General features: G+C 47.9%; 1 protein-coding gene across 1 annotated transcript in view; it reads right to left on the reverse strand.

The window, feature by feature from the left end:
- Window positions 1-20,875, reverse strand: part of fstl5 (follistatin-like 5) — a 172,681-nt gene that overhangs the window by 62,455 nt on the left and 89,351 nt on the right. Inside the window, exons 5-7 of the mRNA XM_030107254.1 lie at window positions 20,411-20,607; window positions 16,050-16,170; window positions 1,947-2,113 (exon numbers count right to left, since the gene is read on the reverse strand). Of these exons, the coding sequence (XP_029963114.1) occupies window positions 1,947-2,113; window positions 16,050-16,170; window positions 20,411-20,607 (485 nt within the window). The remainder of the gene's footprint in view (window positions 1-1,946; window positions 2,114-16,049; window positions 16,171-20,410; window positions 20,608-20,875) is intronic.

Raw genomic sequence — 20,875 nt, forward strand, 5'->3', positions numbered from 1 at the left:
AAACATTCTCCCCGTCTCTAAACTGGGACGGCCGACGAGGCGAGGCTGCACGGCGCTGCCGGTTGGAATATGAGTCTAGTTAAGGCTGGCGGTGGACGCTCGCAAATATCAACAGCCACAGGAATGATCTGCAAGGCGGTTTAGAATCGGGTTCTGAACGCCGGGCGCAGACCAAACCTCTTCTCCTCTCTGGCTTCAGCATTTTACCTGAATAAGATGAAACAACGGCAGAGACTCTGGTTCACCGTCAACTTATCTTCACCATGTTATCCAGAACAAAAGGAAAAACACTGACTGATCAGCAACAGCCTGTTCATCGTCCCGCTCGCTCAGCAATGAGTGAAAAACCCGGTGAGAAGGAAAAATAAGGGTAAATCTACTACCGACGGTTTGAGGGTATAAAAACACGTCGATACATCGTTTATCTTCAGACGGGACACGATGAGAAAAGCTCCTGGGAGATGCTGTTTTATCAACGGAGCAGGTTTTCCTTCACCTATCAAATCATTTCTAGCAGGACTCACAATTTACCGTGAAGAATATTGACTAATAGAAGATCCACCTCCTTAAACACTGACAAATCCACCCTATCAAACTTCATTTTGAGTTTGGGGAACTTTCTATTTGATCTTTTCACAATAAAATACCCGTTTTCATCCAGTTCAGTTGATCTTCTGATTCCAGGCAGAATCAGGGTGACGTCCATAAATAGTGAATTAATGTTTTCACATATATCCTCCCCTTCCTGACAAGCTTCAAACCTTCATTACAGCGTTTAATAAAACATCAGTGGGAAGTGGAGGCTTTAATCCCCGAGCTGACATTTGAATTTAGAGTCCACCTCGGAGAGATTTGAAGCTGCTCGCCGGGGAAGCGGAGGACGACGAGCGGACAGCAGACAAAGACCACCTCCGGTCGGGAACCTGCTCTCCGCTGCGTCTCTTCAGGCCAAATCAGGAGATGAAACAAAAACTGCTGCTTTTGATAAAAAAAAAAAAGTGAAAGAGACGGATCAAAGCCGGCGCCGACCTGACAGGACCTGGCATCCGACTTCCTCCTTCCTGTAAATCTTCTTCAAACAGTTCGGGATTTTTTAAAGCTTGTTTCGTTGTGAATTCCAGCACTTCATAAACCACAGACAGCTTCAAAACAAACGAAAAAGATCAAGGCTCCGTTTACAACACAAGCTTGAAGTGAAAAACGCTTCACGTTTCCATGAAGAACCGGCAGCCTGGCTGTGGCGCCGGCGGGGACCATGATGGGAGCTGCACGCCGCCGACCAGCAGGATGAGGTGGAGCCAGGCGATGGTCGGCGACAGCTGGGGGCCTCGCACTCATTTTAAGGGCCATCAACATTTAATCTTACATTAGTGGCTTCGCCGCTATCGACTGCGGCGGTGGGGAGGGGTTACTAGAAGTGTGTCGGCCTCTTTTTACGGGGATTGAAGTGACACACAGGGCTGTCTGGGAGCTGCATACAAACAAACTCTACACACACACACACACACACACACACACACACACACATGCAGAGACAGACTCATCAAGTTTCTAAAGTAGGTCCGTCCTCCAGGGCGGAGCCCCCCTGGCACCCCCCTTCATCTGCTCTCTTTGTATGGAATCCCTGTCTGTCCCCCCCGGCAGTCTCCACACACACACACACACACACACACACACACACACACACACACACACACACACACACACACACACACACACACCAGGAACACAGAGTGACATCCTGGATTACTGTCAGGCCGGCGACACAAAGACACTTCCAGCTGCACATGAAACGCGCCGCCAGTCTGAGCGTTTTCCAAGAAAATATAGTTCAACGATGAGAAGGAAGTGAAATCTGGAAAACGGAAAGGTGAAGCTGAAAATGCAGCCGTTAGACCTGATGGGGGACCGCTCGTCACCCCGCTGCAGAAGGAGGCGGCTCTTACGTTCATGTCCTCCAGGTTCAGGGAGTTGAGGTACTGGTGGTTCCTCTTCCACAGGATGGGAGGCCTCCGCTCTCCGGCGATGGCGCAAGTCAGCACGGCGCTCTGGCCGACGGTCACCGTGGTCACGCTGACCCTCTGGTCCTCCGGGAGAGTCAGCTGGTAGACGTCTGGAGACAGGAAGAGGAGCAGGCAGGGCCATCACTGTCAGCACGTTCACTTTTATCGCTCCACTGATTTTTGGTGCTCGGAGTTTTTGGAGTTGGAGTTTAGGAGTTTCTTGGAGTTTTTGGTGCTCCGTCACCGTAGAAACAGGGGAAACTCCAGGCCGGGCATGCTAACTACGTCGGTTTCCGTGTTTCTGAAGTGATCGAGCTTCCCACTACTCCACCGTGCCGCCCACTGAGAGTCTTCATATGTAGGAAAACACATTTCGATCAGTCTGACTGATGTTGATGGACGTTGTCTCGTATTTCAGAGGAATAAAATGTATTTTTTCATGGATTCATCATGTTTTTTTTTTTTCTCTTAATGAGGCTTGAAAGAAGAAAAGACCATCAGAAAGAGTCTCAACTAGCTGCTGTTGTTCTATAGATGTTTCTTTTTCTCTGGAGATGCACTGAGGCAGCACAATTACTGCAATTTGCAGAGTAATAGAAAGTAATGAAGTCTAACGCAGTGTTGCATCATCTGTGTAATAATGTGATGGAGGAAGCGGTGCAGCGTGGAGCCGTCTCTCTGGACTCGCTGTCCGCCGCCGTGCACGTCTCCTGCAGCTGACGGAGCAAACGCCGCCCCTCTGGGAGCTCCTCTCCTGCTGACGGCTCGTCTGAAGCCAGCTGCTTTGTTTTTATCGGGCTGGGTGCTCTGAGAGTCTGAAACCAGCCCGGCGCTCCCAGGAGGACGTCGTCTCCTGATGGAGGTAGCCAAACCGCCGGTCCAGAGGCCCCCAGAGGAAACACAACCCTGCACCTCCACGGAGCTGCAGCTCCTCTCGCTCCTCACACACAACGCCCCTGTTTGGAAAAAGCTCCTCCTGCTGATGAACTCTCAGCACTCAGAGGAAATATTGTGGCGGAGGGTTGGTGCGAGGTCGGCCCGGCTGTGGTTGGTTACAGCCGTGTGTGTGTTTGTGCGTGTGTGTGTGTGTGTGTGTGTGTCCAGTGTTTTGAAGAAACAATGAGCACAATATACACTCGGCCTTTCTCCGGCGCCGTTATGTAACGCGGCCTGTGAGAGAATGCTTTTTAATCTTTCTCTTGGGTAATGAGCAATGGAGCAAAAGGAAACAGAGACTCAATTTGTTCTGCTCCTGAGGGCATGAAATACAAAACCTAATGAAAGAGCAGGTCCAGCAGACAGAGCGGGGATGGGAGCCTGACTCCGGTGGTCCTCGCACCGAGGCCTCCTCGCTGCCAGCTTAACCCCAACACTCCTTCGCTGTCGTGATTCTGAACTGTGAACTGGGCTCGTCTGTCAGATCCAGGTCAGTCACACGGCTCCGCTCAGGACAAGTTTCAGGACGTTTCACCAGACTTTACCGCACAAGGTTTCATTTGAAGTAGCTTCATGTTGAGATTTGAGTGTTTTGTGTGAATATTGACAGTTGCTTCATGTACGCTCTACACTGCAACAAAGACAAACTTTAAAATTTAAATTTAAAGATTATTATGGATCTGTTTGGGGGCTGAAATCTAACCTCCTTCCTCTAATCTCCCTGAAATCTAACAGATTATATCATCCGATGTAAAGCTCAGACTGGCTTTAATGTGCATTTGAAGGTTTGAATGTAATCACAGGATTGTGTCTGTTGGTGAGCAGGAGCGTCCTCACAGAAAAACAGACTATAAACAGAAGAAACAGTGTTTTACTGAGCGGGGACCTTTGACCCGGTGGCTCATCCGTCCCACACTCCATCACATCAGTATTGTTACCATATTGATAAGACTCATTTTCACCTGATAGCAGGTCTGGAAAAGAGCCGCTGTTATAATCAGCGTCTAATATAAATAAATAAGTTCAAGAGGATGAGAGCTTCAGGAAGAGCTGGATTTGATCCGTGGACACAGAGGATACGTGACAAAAATGTCACTTTAACAAATGCTCAGAAATCACATAAAGCCAACCTTCTGCTGTAAAACCCAGTGAAATGTCTGTAAAACTCCTGCAGTTGCTGCATTGTGGGTGTTTTTCCAAACTTCCCCTGCCAGCATGGCTCTGAGGCTAGCTTGATAGCATCCAGCTAGCTAGCAGTCATGGCAGCATCACCAGGATCTCAGCTCGAATCGCAATCTTGAGTTAATCTGAAGAAATTAATTTTTAACAATCTGTGTTTTCTTTGAACTTTTTACAATCTGCCTGATGGTTTGGCCGCGTTGGAGCCACTTGGGGGCCGGTTTTGGCCCAAGGACCTTATGTTTTTTACTTCATCATCCAGAATGACTCACCAATGGCAACGAATTCATGATAAACGATCTGTCGTTGTATTCTGTGCTTTGTCCAGGAGCCTTGTGCACCATCGGACTGTTTTGGGAGAAAAGCAGCAGAAAGCTGCTTCGTCTGAATCGACGGAGCAAACTGCAGAAATCAACACGCTGCGGCGTGACGTGACGAAGCGCAGCATCCCTCACATTAACCCGGTTCACCCGGCTGGAGCACAGCTGTCCTTGCAGTACGACTGTTTGGGAATAATGTATTCCAGCTGTACTTTTTACAGTCCCATTAAATTCTGTTGCTTTTGCATATTTTAAACAAACTAAATGAATTCAGCGCTCCCATTTCTCACACCATCACTCAGTCATTAGCAGCATTTAGATACATAAAAATGTAATGTGTTTAATTTCTACTTTCAAATTTGTTTGAAAAGTTCATTTTTGCTCTCTGAACAATCCCATTGAAGTTTTTCAGTTTCAAAAATCCAGAACTGTTAAATATTTTGTGTCCAAAACTTCAACTTTCTAAACAATATAAACACATTAAATACATTCTGGCACTTCTTCTTGTCTCTGACGGGTTATCAACATAACAGGAGTTATTTTTGAGGACGGATCAGATCAAACTGGTTCTCAGTCTTGAATGTTGACGTCCTGATAGAAGCTGTTTGGTTCATCAGATCATTACAGTGAAGCCAAATGTCTGCTGCTCTAAACTGTCAGGCGCCGTTTTCACCACGTTTCCAGTAGAAACACTTTGGTTTTGGATATTCGTTTAACAAAAGTTTTTTTTTCAAACTGTAACATTTTGTAAAAGATGCTTGTTTACACAAAAACAGCAGAAACACTGAAAATGATGTAGCTTGGGGACAAAACAATAGAAGAATGATCTTCAACACTGAAGAAATGAGTCTTGGTTCAAACGTGGATGAACGAATCTGATCAGTCCGTCACTTCTGAAGAGCAAACATGAAATACTGGACCTGCTGTTTTCAGAGTTTTCAGCTGTCGTGACGATAATTTTGCAGCTTTATTCTCATCTGGAATAACAGCAGCACATGGAAATCGGCGCTCAGCCTCATTAATGAGCTGAACTTCTCCCCCTGGACTCATGAAGCGACAGAACTCCTCTGATGGAGCAGTGTGAGTGTAATGAAGACGTGACGGAGCCGTCAGCAGCGGCGAGAGGAGCCATCAGGGGGGAGGATGTCAAAAACACTAAAAACAACGAGTGAGGATCACCGCAGTTCTTCCTCCATAAATATTCCTTCCATCATGTGTTGCTGAAGAGAAGCGACTTAACGTCCGCTCTGGAGAAACTCTGAGCAATAAGTGGAGCGCAGATCGCTGCAATAACACACTCCACGTTTCAACAGGAGACAGAGGAATGCTCATAACCTGTTTTTACAAACAGAAGTATTGCATCTCTGTGGACATTTGCTCTGAAAATAAATGAAAACTTCACAGCTGGAGGACAAGAGGTGCCGCTTGAAGACTGCATCGTCGTCGACTCCAGCTTCCAGGACTCACTGGAGCGGCGAGCGCGAGTGGATTATTACACTTTATTACAGTTTCATTTGATTGTTTTTTGCTTTTTTTTTCTGAAAATGATGCTAAGTAGAAGAAGTGCTCACAGTGTTTTGTGGCTGAGGTGCACTTTTGTTCTTATTAAAATATGCTGGATAAAGGATGAACTTTACTAATTTATGTATTTTATTACAGGTTGAATTAACAGATAGTAGAGTTATTATACTAAGGCTCCATTTATATGACAGTGTTTTAGATGAAAATGTGTCGTTTCTGCATTTTGGTTTCAGAAAAGCTTCACAACCCAAAGCAACGATGTCTGTTTCCATGGAAACGACGCCATTAGCCTGTAGAACCTCTCGTGGGCGTTTTTTGCGTTTGGGTTCGTCTTAGCGTTACGTTGCTTTTTCCGTTCGCACAAAGAGGGAGTCGGAGTGTTTTCCATATGGTCCAACTTGAGAGCCATTTTCAAAACTTGCATCTTCAGCGGCTCCGAGAACCTTTTGACATGTAAACATGTGAAATAAACACACATATTTTCAATGTACTTCAACAGCAGTGCTACTTTTCTGCTTCCGCTGCTGGAAGACGCTGCAGCCGCTGACTGGACCCCTGAGGGGATGGAAGTGTGTGAAGCTATGTGGAGGACCTAAGGAGAGGAAGTCTGCGTGGTGGAGCGATGGAGGCAGGACGGAGTCCAGCAGGAAGTGGCGCCGTCCCCCCGTCTGGAGAGACCCGGCTCTCCGGGACGGAGCAACCTTCCCTGTCCGGCCTGTAATTAGTGATTAACGGGAAAGAGCAGAGTTTTGATTTACTCTGCTCCCGGAAGGAGCCACAGTGGAGGCTAAATCACCGCTCGCTCCAGAGGCAACAGGCATGTCAGGGGAAATAGCCCGGGCCTGGAGGACGCCGCCGCCGCCGCCGCCAGCTGCTGCTGCATGAAGACGGATGGCAGCCAGGTTGCTTAGCTAACGCTCTCCTCCGCCCTCCATCATGCTCCGTCAGGCTCCGTCTCCAACAGATGCTCGCCGGCGCTGTCTGCCTCTCATTCCTCTCGCACGGCGTTCAGGACGGCGAGAGCCGAGCGGGCGCAGCGACCCGGCTGCTGTCAGCTCCGACCTTTAGAAGCAGGCAGGAAGGCTTTTCCCCTGATGTTGAGCATTCATACAAAACACTGCGACGAGCAGCACAAACAGCAGAACAGATGCCGGAGCTGAAGACTCTCTGATCTCCACGGTTGTCATGATTTGTGCGAACAGTTTCTAAAGCCAGAAGAAGAAGAGACTTCCTGTTTCCAGACAGCTCATGAGCGGCTCGGAGGACTTGATGTTCGACACAGAGAATCGTCTCCACGCTGAAACAGCCTTTGTTTTCTCTACAGAAGTCGCTTAGCGTCTGCTCTTTATGTTGAACTGTTGTCACTCGCTTCACTCACAGAATCCCTGAACTCTGAGGAAACAGGAAGTGATTTTAAAGACAACTTGTCAGGAAAACCCACGTATTGACACAGAGAGATTATCAAGTTCTACAACAGCAAAGTTAGTAAAGATGCTAAAAACAGACACAGACTTCAAAAGCCTCTTATCTCCAAATCACAGACTTGTAACTGGAATCTCCTGAGGTCTGATGGCGACAGACTCGCAGCGTCTCCGACCGTCACTCCTGCACCGGCGAATCCACTGATGTAAATACATAAAATGTTTGTTTACATGGAAAACTGAACTCGAGGTCAAAGAACAGAAGCATCATTTTGAGGGCAGAAGAACAACCTTTGATGTAGAGTCTGAGTTTTTCCACTCAGATGGGATTATTTTCCTCCAACGCTCAGAAAACTCTGCAGGCGGGGACACAGAGCCTCTCCGGGTGGAGCTCACATATGGCGGAGAAGCCAAACGGAATGGAATAACATTGTTTTAAGAATATGTGGAGAGTCGAGGGTGGCAGGATGATTATTACCCACTTTCTTTCTCCTCCCACGGATATTTCAAACATCCAGATGGCTGTAAAACGCTAACAAATGGTCCTGGAGAGTGCTTTACCCCGAGCTGGCTTCCAGAAGCAGCTGATGGAGGAGATCCTGGGGGACGGCCGGCATTAGCATGCAGCCGGGCTTCTGAGGAGCGCTAATTGGACTAATTTTATCACAGCTCAGTCGTGGAAAACCAAAAGACATTCTCAGTCTTTCTCAGAGCACTGCAACTACAGCAGGAAATAAAACACAATATAATGGCTCTGTCATACTGTGTGTGTGTGTGTGTGTGTGTGTGTGTGTGTGTGTGCGTGCTCCTCTTATTCACCGGTTCTACACATCACAGGGTCACGGCTGGTTGTGGAGACAAACAGCAAGTCTCAATCAGGAACTATGAGATTAAATGACGTTTAGGATGAAGGCTGACTTCAAAATAATTATGAAGATCTGAAAACCCGCCTTCAGCGGCCACACAGTTTGGTTCAAGCAGGTATTTATGGTCGAATTTAAAGTTTATCTGCAAGAAATGAATCTCAGACTCCTCCCACATGTTCAAAATATCACTTCATTCAACTTGGTGTCAGGACAGTGCAGTTTCCATCGTCTTCTTCCACATGAAATCAAAATGTGAATTTCTAATAAAAACAATTTTAAAGGAAGGTCTGACTGTGCTAATAAAAAAAAAAAAAGAAACAGCAGAAGATGTTTTATTAGTGTATTTGTTCTAGTTAAATATTTAAAAAGGGGAAAATGCTTATTTAGTTCATTTATATTAATTTAAATTCTTTAATTAAGTGAAGAATAATAAGGTAAAATATCTGCATGTTTGCAGGTTTGTTGTGTGAAAGAATATCTGAAATGGAAGAGCACATTTTGAGAAATAAATGTTGTAGTTTTGTGCTAGTCAACCAGTGAAGATGCTCATGTGTGTCTGAGACCCCACAGCTCAAATGTGTAGGAGTGTGTGTGCGTGTGCGTGCGTGTGTCCGTGCGTGCGTGTGTGTGTGTGCAGCCTTCCGTTTCATCACGGTTCAGAACATGGCGAGCAGCCAGTAAGTGGACGAAGCTCCCTGATATTTCTGCTCAGGGTTTTGGGGATTTTCAGGTTTCTGCAGGACGTGGCTGAAGCTTTCACGATGATCTGCATCACTGCTTTGAAGAGACTCCAGATTCACAGAGACGGTTTGTTGAAGCGATATGCTCGAGGAACAATGAATGATCCAGAGATGACTGAGCTGCAGGAGCAGATTAAACTGCTGAGTCATCTCTTTATGGTCACATTGGAGTCATTTACTGTTCTGATCGTTTGGTTTTGTTAAAATGTAGACACTTTCATCACGTATGCTCTGTGCCACAACAAAAGCAACCTCTAAATTATACACTTCAAGGTTATTCTGTCAATATTTTACCAATTCAGGGTGACATTTGGCTGAATGCTCCCCCGAAGTACCTGTATGTAGCAGCAGTGTACATTAGCAGTGTGTAGCTGTAGTGTGTATCAGCAGTATTCTGGCCCTGAACTGACTGAACCTTCTGTTCGCCTCACTGCAGCACTGAATACCTGCATGACTGCAAATATCTCCTGCAAACACCTCCTGATGCATGATGGGAGACGCTGGGCGACTCGTTTCCCCCGAACTGCTAAACCCTGGTGACAGCCGGAGAAACCGTCTGAAGCTCCGCCACTCTCCGGCCCGGACGCCTCCGGGAGACTTCCACAGAGGTTTTGTACGCTGGGAGTTCTAATCCGGCCCACTCACAGCGGCTCCACGGAACAATTCGTTCATCCAATCCTCCGAGTCTCCGACCTCCAGCAGCGCAGTGTGGACTTCCACACTGGATGAAGACGTTTCTGCACTGGGCTGACTGAGAAACACCCAGCCAGAGAGGAGCAGGCCACGCCGCTCTGACACTTCTCTCTGATGGCGTTCGGTGGCGTGTTTTGTGTGAATCCTGGTCCGAGCGATCCTTTATTATCTTTACCACTTTGTTTTAATCCATCTTTAATACCAGTTGTGATTGTGGTATTTATTTAAAGTCCTCTCTGGCGTTCTTCCTACAAGGTGACAGGAATGACAGCGTTACTATGTGAATAAAGCTTTTTAAAATTTTCACCATTTCCTTGATGGTTCGGCCAGATCAGAGCCTCGTGCGGGCCAGTGTTGGCTCACAGGCCTTATGTTTGACACCCCTGTCCTCAACAAATTGCACAACAACGTGTTTATTAAAAACTGTACAGAAAGAATAAAACATGCAATCCTGATCCTCCTCCACGAGGATCCTCGGCGGCTTGCGGCAGAAGTGCTGTTGAAAATCATCACTTCAGTCGAGTCCAAATGAAAAACAAATTCCGCCTCTTTTGAATCTCCTTAACAGTTTGTGGTGAATTTAAGGCCGCGTGTTTGGAAAATGAAGCAGGAATTATGAATCCATTTGAGCAGCACTCCTCATTGCCCGCGAATGGAGCGCTCGGCAGGGGTTCTGACAAGTAAAAGCTTGAGTATCCATTAATTGTGGCCGTGCCGCAGCTGGCTTGACTTAATGGCAGCGGCCGTCTCTGGAGGAGGCGCCAGCGCCGCTTTCAGTGGATAATTACAATCTTCACACAAGTAAAGACTGGAAGTCAACTCATTTTCAAACTCGGCAAACTTTTCCGTAAATGTAGGTATTACGCCCCGCTTGAGAGCACACGGGATTATTACAGCCGTCTGGAAATGAAATTAAAGAGAATGAGACGGCAGATAAGGGGAGCAAAACAAATGAAACCAAACGTGGACGACCGAGGTCTTAATGCGAGCCGAGAAGAAGTCGACTGAGTTCCTTTCAGTCTGATGAGAGAACAGCAGCAACAGAACAGAGCCGGATTTCTCAGCTGGATCCTTTCCTCTGGTTTCAAAACACAGATCAGCTGATCAGCCTGGACGGCCTTTCTCTGAACGCTGTTCCATCTTTAGAATCTGAATGTGTCCTTCTCTCCCCGCCTGATCAATGTGGAGCTTCACCCCTGACCCGAGCACAAAACCGGATTTTAGAAGTGTTGAATAATTTTGTCTACTCAGGCAGTGTGTGTGTGTATGTATGAGTGAGTGTGTGCGTTTCTTCCCTATGATGGATTGAATTACTCTCCGTCTCAGTTTGCCACCGCTCCGGAGGAAGTCCGGCCGGCGCTTCAAGGCTTCGGGTCTCAGCAGAAACCAGAGAGAGCTGTATATCCTGCTGGTGTGTGTGTCGCAGGGTGTCGCAGAGCAGATCGATGGCTCGGCTCCCAGGGAAGGTGAGACTCGTCCCTCAGCCGAGTGTGAAGCACTCCTGACTGGGAGAGCCTGACTCTGAGGCAGAGCTGGGAACCAGACAGCGTCTCCATCAAACATCACGACGCAGTTAAACAGATGTTTCTGCATGTAGACATGGACACACAGATGTTCACATACGACTGAGCTTGTGCAGAACGGGTGGAGCGCAGGAGCAGCGTTTTCACCGTCTGCACAGAATTCACTGAGATTGGTTGAATTTAAGATGTTTTTTATAAATTGCAGCATCACAACTTCCTGTGGGGACGGGTTAGCTGTAGGAATAACGTTTCCCCCTGCAGTTTGTTTCTACATAAAGCAGGACAGCTCCTGTTCCGGCCGGCTCAGATGTGTCTGGATGATGATGAGGAGGAGTGAAGCCAACTCGCCGGCCTCAGGGAGCTCAGAATTCCCTCTGTGGCTGAGGCACTGAATGAATTCAGTGGGTTTGACCAGAATGATACAGGAAGCCAAGCGTCCGTCCAGCTTCAGAGGTCTGAAAACACTCATGAGGTTTTAAAACTCTCCATTTAAATGAGCTGGCTTCACTCTCAGCGGCTTCTCTTCATACTGAGGTTTAGACGTCACTGGTTTGAAACTACAGACCTACTCCCAGGTCTGTTTGGCGGGGACGGCAGGTGTTGAGCGTCCTGCAGCAGATGACACTCGTCCCTCCCAGCACACGCTGCACTAAAGTGTTTTTCTCTTCTTGGCAGCACGAACAGCTCCAGAGAAAAGCGCAGGAAGAACACATGTAAGCACAGAAAACATGTTTATGAGCGCACCTGACGAGGCGCCGCTTTCTCCAACGTGCCTGTTATACCAACGACGCGCCTTCTGTCCTCACGCCGTAAAACTCCGACAGCTTTCAGACTGCAGTTAATATTCATCTGGCCCCTTCATCAGGTTTCCTGCTGCGCTTCGCTGCATTGATTCAGATCTAAATGAGGTTTAAGTGGGAAGCAGCGATACGCTGAAGAAAGACACGCGGGAGATTTCTAAATATGAAAAAAATGGAATGAATTGTGAAGAATGTTGGCTGCTCCATTAATGGATGCAGATGAACAGATTTATGGGATCAGTTTAACCTCTTGTTGTTATGTGTTAATAACTTATAGCTGTTTGTAATGTCCCACGGCCGCTGCGTCCGTGTTTTCCGTCACCCTTCTACCAAAAGTTAATGACACTCGGCGATAGACGGCTCTCGATCTGTTTACCCATGATGCATCGAGCCGTCGCTCACCAGATTATCCAGCGCTGACGTGGTGCTCACTATCAGCGGCGTGGCAGACATCACTCATATCTCCAACATCGTCTAATTAAAAGACATCGCTTGTGCCAGACAGCTTCCTCGCTGCTCGCTGAGGCAAATTGATTCTCGGCCCCTTCCGCTCCATGCAAAGGAGCGATGAATAATGCATGGGCGCTGAAGTCTTATCTGCTGTCCTGACAAACACTGCTGCCTCGCTTTGAATATTCCAGAAAGGTGTGTGAGGCTCCTTATTAGCAGAGCAGCCAGACAGGTGCCGCTTCACGGCCAGTCGTTCTGCGTTTACTGCCGCTGGGTTCCAGGCTGCTGCGTCACTCTGGACACTCCGGATACACACTTTGACTCTTTGATGGTGCTGCGTTTATGACTGCGCTTAAGGTATTTGCATAGACTTTTATGGCTGCCACTCATAGATTATGTCAGTCATAAACTGCAAAACTATAACTTGGTGATGCAGCTGTGCCTCAGGCACTGTGTGTGTGTGTGTGTGTGTGTGTGTGTGTGTGGCCACGGGCTACATCTACCACTTACATGTCATGAAACTAAATCGCTGTGACTCAATTCATTATGTAGGTGTTGATTTTATCAGGAGCTGCACATCAGTCCACTCTTACAGAAACAAAAAGATGAAGCAGTTTCATGGCGAGCTCCTATTTTTTCTTTTTTTTTTACCTGGATGTGGAAGAACAGCAACTCTCATAAACCAGATTAGACACGCTCAGTAAGTCTGACTGACTGGTGTTTTCCAGTCAGTCCAAACACATCAGGAAATCCAGTGATCACGTCCCCACCGGCTGAATCCGGCAGCGAGTGTTGGAGCAACGTGTTGCTCGGTGCAGAGGAACAGCTTCCATCTGCAGGTGCAGCTCGTGAAACCAGGTCGCCACTGAAAAGCTTCTCGTTTAGCTCGATATTTAAGAATTTGGATTCTAAAGAAAGACATTATACGCAAAAATGTGGATGATTTATGATCCATCATGCATCCATCCTTCATCCTTCCATCCATGGTTGGATTAATGGCAGGTCAATCATAGGACAAAGACTCTTGAGTCTTCAGATAATGTCGTCGGGATGTTTTTGGAGGCGATCCCAATCCTGAACACGAACCAGGAACCTTCTGGCCGTACAGGCTCCGACAGCTGAACCACTACAACAACATGCAGCTCCATATAAATCCAGACCGCTCAGCTTTTCAGTTTATCCAACTGCCTTGTGTCTCAGCAGGAAGAAACACATAATACACTCAGATGAAATGGAATAAAGCAGAAAAAAGTCAGAAATCTTTCAGTTTTCAGTTAATAAATACAAACGTGTCAGATTCTGTGTGGTGGTTTGCATGTTCTTTCCTTTATGAACTGTACTTTCCTCCTGAAATCTGCATTTGTAAACCAGTGGTGGTTTGTGTGATTGTTTTATTCTGTGTTGATCTCATATGGAGTGTTTCCTGCTTTCTGAGCTCAGTCAGTCTGGATAGACTCCCGCTTCCTGAAATAAACCTGGAATGAACGACAGACCGGCAGATGTTCAATTCCAGGTTTGTGAGCAGTGAATGGTAAATCTCTGCAATACATATTGGCTTCTTGAGAAGTCCTCCATCTTTTTTAACCTCTAAGGGAAGGAGATGAAGATGTAAACACTGATCTAAAAGGCTCCTCATAATTGGAAAGTGCTGCTGAATGGAGGAGAAGCAGACACTTGAGTCTGCTCACAGCTTCCCGGCGCTCTAATAAATGCTTGGCTGAGTCTCTCCGGCTCACATTTACTCTCTGCTTTTTAACCTGGATCTTACTACAGGTGATATCGGCTCACAGAGTTTCTGATGAATCCGCTCCTTTGCATAGCGACTCCTCTCCCCATCAGACATGAGAATCAATCCTGCTGAAATGAGGCGATGTGGATCCAGCTGTTGGTCTCTGGAGAGCGCAGCCTTGTTATCCGCTGCCTCAAAGACCCACCGAGGACCCGGCGCTCAGCTGAGCCCAGGAGGCTTGATGAGGAATAAAGAGACGAAGACGCGGGCCGGGAACTGCCCTGACCTCCGAGTATGGAAAACACTCAGAGAAATTTACTAACGGCTGCACGGAGGTGAGACGGCTCCGGGCGCTCCAGACGTACCGAGAATGTTACTGACCGACTGCTCCAACATTAACCTGCACAGAAATATGAAACCCAGCAAAGGGCGAGAACGAAATGGTCGAGCTGATGATTAATTCTATTGTTGGACAATAATCCCCAGTGGCCGAATGAAAAGGAAAATGAAGTGGCACTTAAGGACAGAAAACGAGAAGAAATCCTCAGAGTGGAATCTCCTCACCCTCGCAGCACAACGATTCAGCTGACCAGTTTCAAATTTAAACAGCAGAAATGCTGAAAATGATGTAGTTTCCACGTTGGGCCAGTAGTTGGTGCTGTATTATGTTTGTTTTTTTTAATTAAATCACACACTACAGAGAACAATACTCTGAGAGCTGCTTGTTTGAAGGAGTAATTTAGTAATTCAGTAAAGGAATGAAAAACCCAGATGTGACGTCTGCAGAAGAAGTTAGTCGGTGAACTCTCTCCTCACTCGGCTGCTCCTCCTTTATTCCCAGTGCCTTGCCAGAAGGGGTTTGCTCCCACACACTCGCTCCTGATGTGGAGAACAGGCGACAGGAGAATCTTTCACTCTGCCGTTCGCTCTCCTGACCCCCTCCCTGGCTCCTGGCAGCTCTGAGAAATGCTTTAAACCTGAAAGCGCTGATGAGACGACGCTTGATTATGAATTCTCTCCCACTGCTAAATATGTCAAGGCAGCCAAATGTCAGAGGATCTTCTGTCAGAGGAAGCTGAGCAGGGAGGAAATGTCAGGCAGCGAGGAGCCACGGAGGAAGCCGGAGAGGAAGGTGGCGCCTGTTCTGGTCTCATTCTGCTGCCTTCTCCGTTCGACCGGAGGCTCAGTCGAAGCTGTGACCTGATTCTCCACAGATCTTCATCTGATTCTCTTAATTGAATCAACAATTGAAGATCAGAAACTCACAGAGAAACTTTGCAGCTCATCATGTTTCTGCCACAAAGTCGACGACGGAGAAAACTGTTCATTTCTCAGCTTAATGCATAAAAGATCCTGTGAAAAGCCTTCATCATATCAGTGGTGTCAAACAGCTCAGGCTCATCTTGAGCGAGCCAGAGCGGTTAAAATCACATCATAATAACCTTCTCATTTAAACTTTTCATTGTTGTTTTGCAACGTCGGCATCGTAAAAATGTTATTTTCACAAAAATTAAACAATACTCCACCAATCTCAACATGAAGCCAGGTTTAATGAAACCTGCTGTAACATCCAGTGACATGTCCTCTTACTGGTTCTGTCTCCTGCAGCTGTTGCATTGTGGGTGATTTTCAAAGCTCCCCCTAACAGCATGGCTCTGAGGCTAAAACATGCAAACTCCACACAGAGTCTTCAAAGCTTTTCAAACTAAATCCTAAATCAGGCTCCAGAGGAAAAACCTGGGCGTTTTACTTGAAATGTGAGGAAACCGGACGGTGTCAGCCCAATAAGACCGACAATACAAGCGCCCCAGCAGGAGCCGTTCAAAGCTCTCATGACCTCTGACCTCTGACCCCACGGGAGGACTCACCGAACGCCGTGTAGAACTCCTCTCTGGTCAGGCGCTCGTCGTCGTTCACGTCGTTGTACTTCAGCAGGTCGAACAGCGTGCAGTCGGAGGCGTCTTTGTTCAGTCCTTCCTGTTTGATGACCTTCAGTGAGGAGAAAGAAAAGTCCGGTTAGACCACAGCGAACCGGACGAAGAGGGTGGATCCTGTAAAACACCAGCTTTCATTGGCTTTCTGTGTGTTTCTGTGTTCTCTGGGTTCCTTGGAGTTTTGAAGCGCTGCGGTTTGTGTGTAATCGTCCCGCTCCCGCTGAACAGCGGGAAGCATCCATCACGGCAGATCAGCTGTCACGCCGCTCATCGCCAGGGACACTTTAACACTCCCGGCATCGCTCTCCGGATCGGCGGCGCCGCTCCCAGACGACCCAACCACCGTTCAGGAGTCACCTGCAGCGACGCGTCCTCAGAGCCGAGCGCCGAGCGCCGGCAGCTCCTCACATCTGGAGATGTTCCATTTCACCGACGTTTTCACTGCATTTTGCAGAAGGTTTCGTTAAAGTTGGCTTTTTCTGTAGAAACTGTTGTGGTTCGGTGAAAACATCCTCATCCTCATCGTCTCAACAAAGAAGGTTCAGGATTCAGGGAATAACCCCGCACCAAGCAGTTTGGGGTCTTTCTGTTTGGAGTTTGCATGTTCTACCCCGTGACTGATCCCTGTGTGAATGTGAGTGTGTGTCTCTGTATCTGCTGACCTGAACTGTCAGAGTCTGAACTGGATGAAGAGAGTTAAAAACTGCCTTTCTGTCTCCGTGGCTTCAGGAAATCTCTGGAATCCATGTTTAAAGTCTGTTTCTGACCAGACGTCCTGCCGTTCTCTCCTCCTCCTCCGGCCACCTCCCGCTCGGCGCCGTCCAGCAGACCTGAGAGCTAAATGATGTGAGACCCATCGCTGATGAGCGAACCAGATGTGATGTTTATGGAGATGCGGCTTCTGCCTGTTTCAGAACCACAGTTCATTTATAACGCCGACGGAACATTGGCTGATCAGCGGGACAGAACGCCGCCCTCACACTCGTCCATTACGCTGAAATTTACGACTTGATTGGAATAATTACACACAGACCATGAACTGCTTTATAAAGACATTAGACAAAACCAAAGTATTGTATGATTCTGAATAAAGCATGTCGGCGAGGTGACTTCTGCATCATTACCACTGAACACGTCCACAGTGTTAATCAGTGCATCATGTTTGTGATCAACGCGAAAGTATTTTCTCATAATAAACTCTGTCATGGACAGAAAGCAGAGAAATGTTTCTGCTTGCCGGAGCAATGCCGTCGATTCCCACTGCACAAGGACATTTTCCTGCATGTCGACTCGTTCTGGCCTCCGCCACGTCGCCTGGCAGCTACATTCAGTTCTCCTGTCTGCTGCTGACTTTTCCAGAAGCTTGAAGGTCGAGAAGAAGCGTGTACTGATTAACGTCTTCAGTTCCTTCCTTGTGCCATGTGGCTGAGGCGAGATGACCTGCAGCTGCTGTTTCAGTAACAACGCTTCCTCTCTTCCTCTCTCAAACTGTTGATTAAAGCGTGCGTTTTGTGGATGAGCAGAGTTCTTCCTGCTCTCATCATCAAACCATCTTCCGGTGTGCCTGTTCTCCACGTCGACACGGAGCCTTCCTCCGGCTCTGCAGCAGCGCCGGCAGCCATCCATCACCGGCGCCGCGCGCCCTCCTCCACCCATCTCCTGCCCTTATCTGGATGTGTGGCGTAGAGTCCGGGTCCTGGAGGGGCGCCGCGCTCCGTGTCCCAGGTGTCTCTCTGCTCCACCCGAACCTCCGCACAGTCCACAGGAGCCGTCCGTCACGATCAGGGGGGCTCAAACCCGGGTCCCTCCACACGACCAAACCCACTGCACTGCTGTCACTCCTGTTTTCCTCTGAACTCTTTTTACACCTTTCCTTTTCCCTGTAAACACAACAGAACTGCGTTTCGTAGCGACGGGCAGACCGGACTGAAACCTCCACAGACTGGGGGGACGCTGAAGGTCACGCTGAAGGTCGCGCTGCAGGACTCGTCTCTGCTGGTATTTTCATACTTTCCCTCTCATGAGCGCACAGACTTATTTCAGACTCGCATGGCATTTGTTCTGCTCCGTTACTGAGACACCGAATCACCTTTTCACACAGGAAAAATAAAAAGAACCCAACAAAACCAACTATTCAAATGACACATTTGGACAGTGCGAGGAGACGGAGGGAAGTTGTGATTTGCTGTTTTCAAAGGGCAGACAGAGCTGAGAGGGCAGAAGCAGCTGCTGCTTCACATGTGAACCGAAAGCTCTGCAGAGGAGCCGGCGCTGGAGCTTTCATGACATTTAAAGTTAAGAGAGAGAACAAAACTTTGTCTGGAGAAACCTGACAGTGAAACTCAACAAGAGCTGATCCATCATTACAATCAGCAGCCTCGATGAATCAGGAGCTACTTCTCTCTGATAATCATGACTCTATTGTTCAGCAGGCTTTGAATATGATATAAATCTACACAGACAGACTTTTTTGATTGTCTCGGACAATAATTTCAGTTTTGAGGAGCAGCGTGACGGATCAAACTCAGAGTAGAGGACAGCTCTAATCTAATCAGCCCAAACCTGCTGGGAATCATCCAGCCGAGTCAGCCGATCAGACCTCCACTTCTCCTCTCTTTTCCGCAGCATCACCTCATGATACACTCACCAAGCGCAGCGTTAGGTACCGAACGCGTACAAAGTACAGAATTAAAATGAAACGTGCACGGCGTCCACATTCTGAAAATGAGCCTGCTGTATGAAATCTGTCACATTGACATATGTGGAATGAATGAGGAGCGGAGCGGCCGCCTGTGAGGAATCCCTGAAAAGAGCGTCTCCGTCTGGACCTCGGTTATGACGAGCTTGTGTCATTCAAACACCGAGGGGGGGCGGAGGGGGGGGGCTGCTGCGCCCGGAGTCCAGTGAATGGCTTTGAAAACCCTTCCAAAGCAATATCCCGGAGCTTGAAAGGGCGTATTCAAATTCACGCTGAGGGCACACTGACGGTATTATTCGAGGGAAAACACACAACAGCGCTCTGTTGACTATGAATTTCTCTTACGAAGCATTGGTTTCTCTCCTGCTGGCACGGGGCCGCGTTTCATGGAAAAACATGTAAAAATATGCAAATTGTATGAAAATATGGCAAAAATATAACTTCTTTTTTTTTTTTTAAGCTGATATTTGGATTTTTGAAAGTTAAAAAGAAAAGCCTGAAACCTATTCAGATGAATGAGGTGAGTCCTCCTCCACTGAGGGAAAGGCCGCTGAGCAAGGTGACCCTGTACAGACGGGATCTCCTCGGGATCAGCAGGAGCAGGAAAAGAAAGAGACTCCGGGCCTGTGGAAGTCACAGCGGGTTGCTTCCCCGTCCATTATTCAAATGCATTGAATCACAGCTCGGTACCGCGAGGCTTCATTTCTTCCTCCCTCACAGCAGCCTGAATAAAACCTCTCTGTCGCGACGTTTCCTTTGGTCCTGCCGGTCAAAGGCTGCAGCCTCTGAGCAGCAACTTTCCTCTGACCCAGATCGCTTCTGAAAGATTCAGCCGGGGTCTGGCACCGAGGAGGGCAAGGTCAGCCCGGTGAAACGGGCACCGTCAGGCCAGACGTGAAAGCCTTCTTTAAACACCTGAACACACACTCACTGGAAAAGGGCACTGTCGTGGTGTGAACAGGAGAAAACGACACTTTCTGGAAACGCTCGGGCTCAGTGTAGATGGAGGAAGCTGGTCCTGGTCTTCTGCTCCTGCACTCTGTGGCCACGGTCAGCAGCAGTTCTGCACATGCTCAGTAGAGTCAATAAGAGCAGGGTTTACTCCAGAGGGTCCTGGTCCCGGGCCAGATTCTCCTGGGCGTGGTCGTTCTCCAGCTGACAGTTGTTTTCAGTGTTATTTGGCATTTCTGTGAAAACGTTCAAAAGTTCTCTAAAATGAAAATACGTTGTCACTTGAAACGTTGTTGTATAAACGGGGCCTGAAAGACTCTGTGAAACAGTGGCGGCTGGCCAACAGAGGTCGCCTGATGGCTGCAGCTTGGGCTTAGTTTCAGATCGCCGCCCGCTGTCTGCTTGGATGAACACACTGTATTTAAGTTAACGCTGTTAAAGAATAATGAAATTTACCACCAGCCGCTGCTGATGTGTCTTAAAAAAGTCTTTTCAGAAGTTATTGCTGAAAACAGTTATTCAAAAGAGTTGGTTCCAGGTGAAATTAATTTTCTGAGAGTCGATGCCTGAATGAGAAACACAGCGGTCTGTCACACACTGAATATCCCACGGCCTCGTCTTTCAACCTCTGGATCAGCGAACCGACCTGTGAAAGCTCGCTGGCTCCGATCTGTCCGTTGTTGTCCGTGTCGAAGCGTTTGAACATCACGTCCACCAGCTGCTTCCTGGCGGCCATGTTGTCCCGGTGGATCCCGTGCACGCTCGAGCCCAGGTACCGCTTCTCGTGCAAATCCAGAACCTTGGTCTTCAGCCGACGGTAGTCGCTCAGTCTGCAGCTGTCGTCTGTGAAGTGAAGCAGACGTGTTTAGATGGTCATGACTGGGCAACAGGTGATTAATAAACTCTCCAATGATGCTGGAAAGAAAAACAATCACGATTAAAAACATTGATGAGCCAAAACTCCAACACCGATTAGGACCTTTGCAAGTTTGAATCAGCAGTAAGTTCCTGTTCGTGCTGAACAGACCCAATCAGAGCTCGTCTCCGACTATCTGCTGCTCAATAACACACGCTGAGGTGGTTTTCCCGCGGGGAGCGCACACCGTGACAG

This window comes from Salarias fasciatus, chromosome 2 (genome assembly GCF_902148845.1).
Source record: "Salarias fasciatus chromosome 2, fSalaFa1.1, whole genome shotgun sequence".
Classification (NCBI taxonomy): domain Eukaryota; kingdom Metazoa; phylum Chordata; class Actinopteri; order Blenniiformes; family Blenniidae; genus Salarias; species Salarias fasciatus.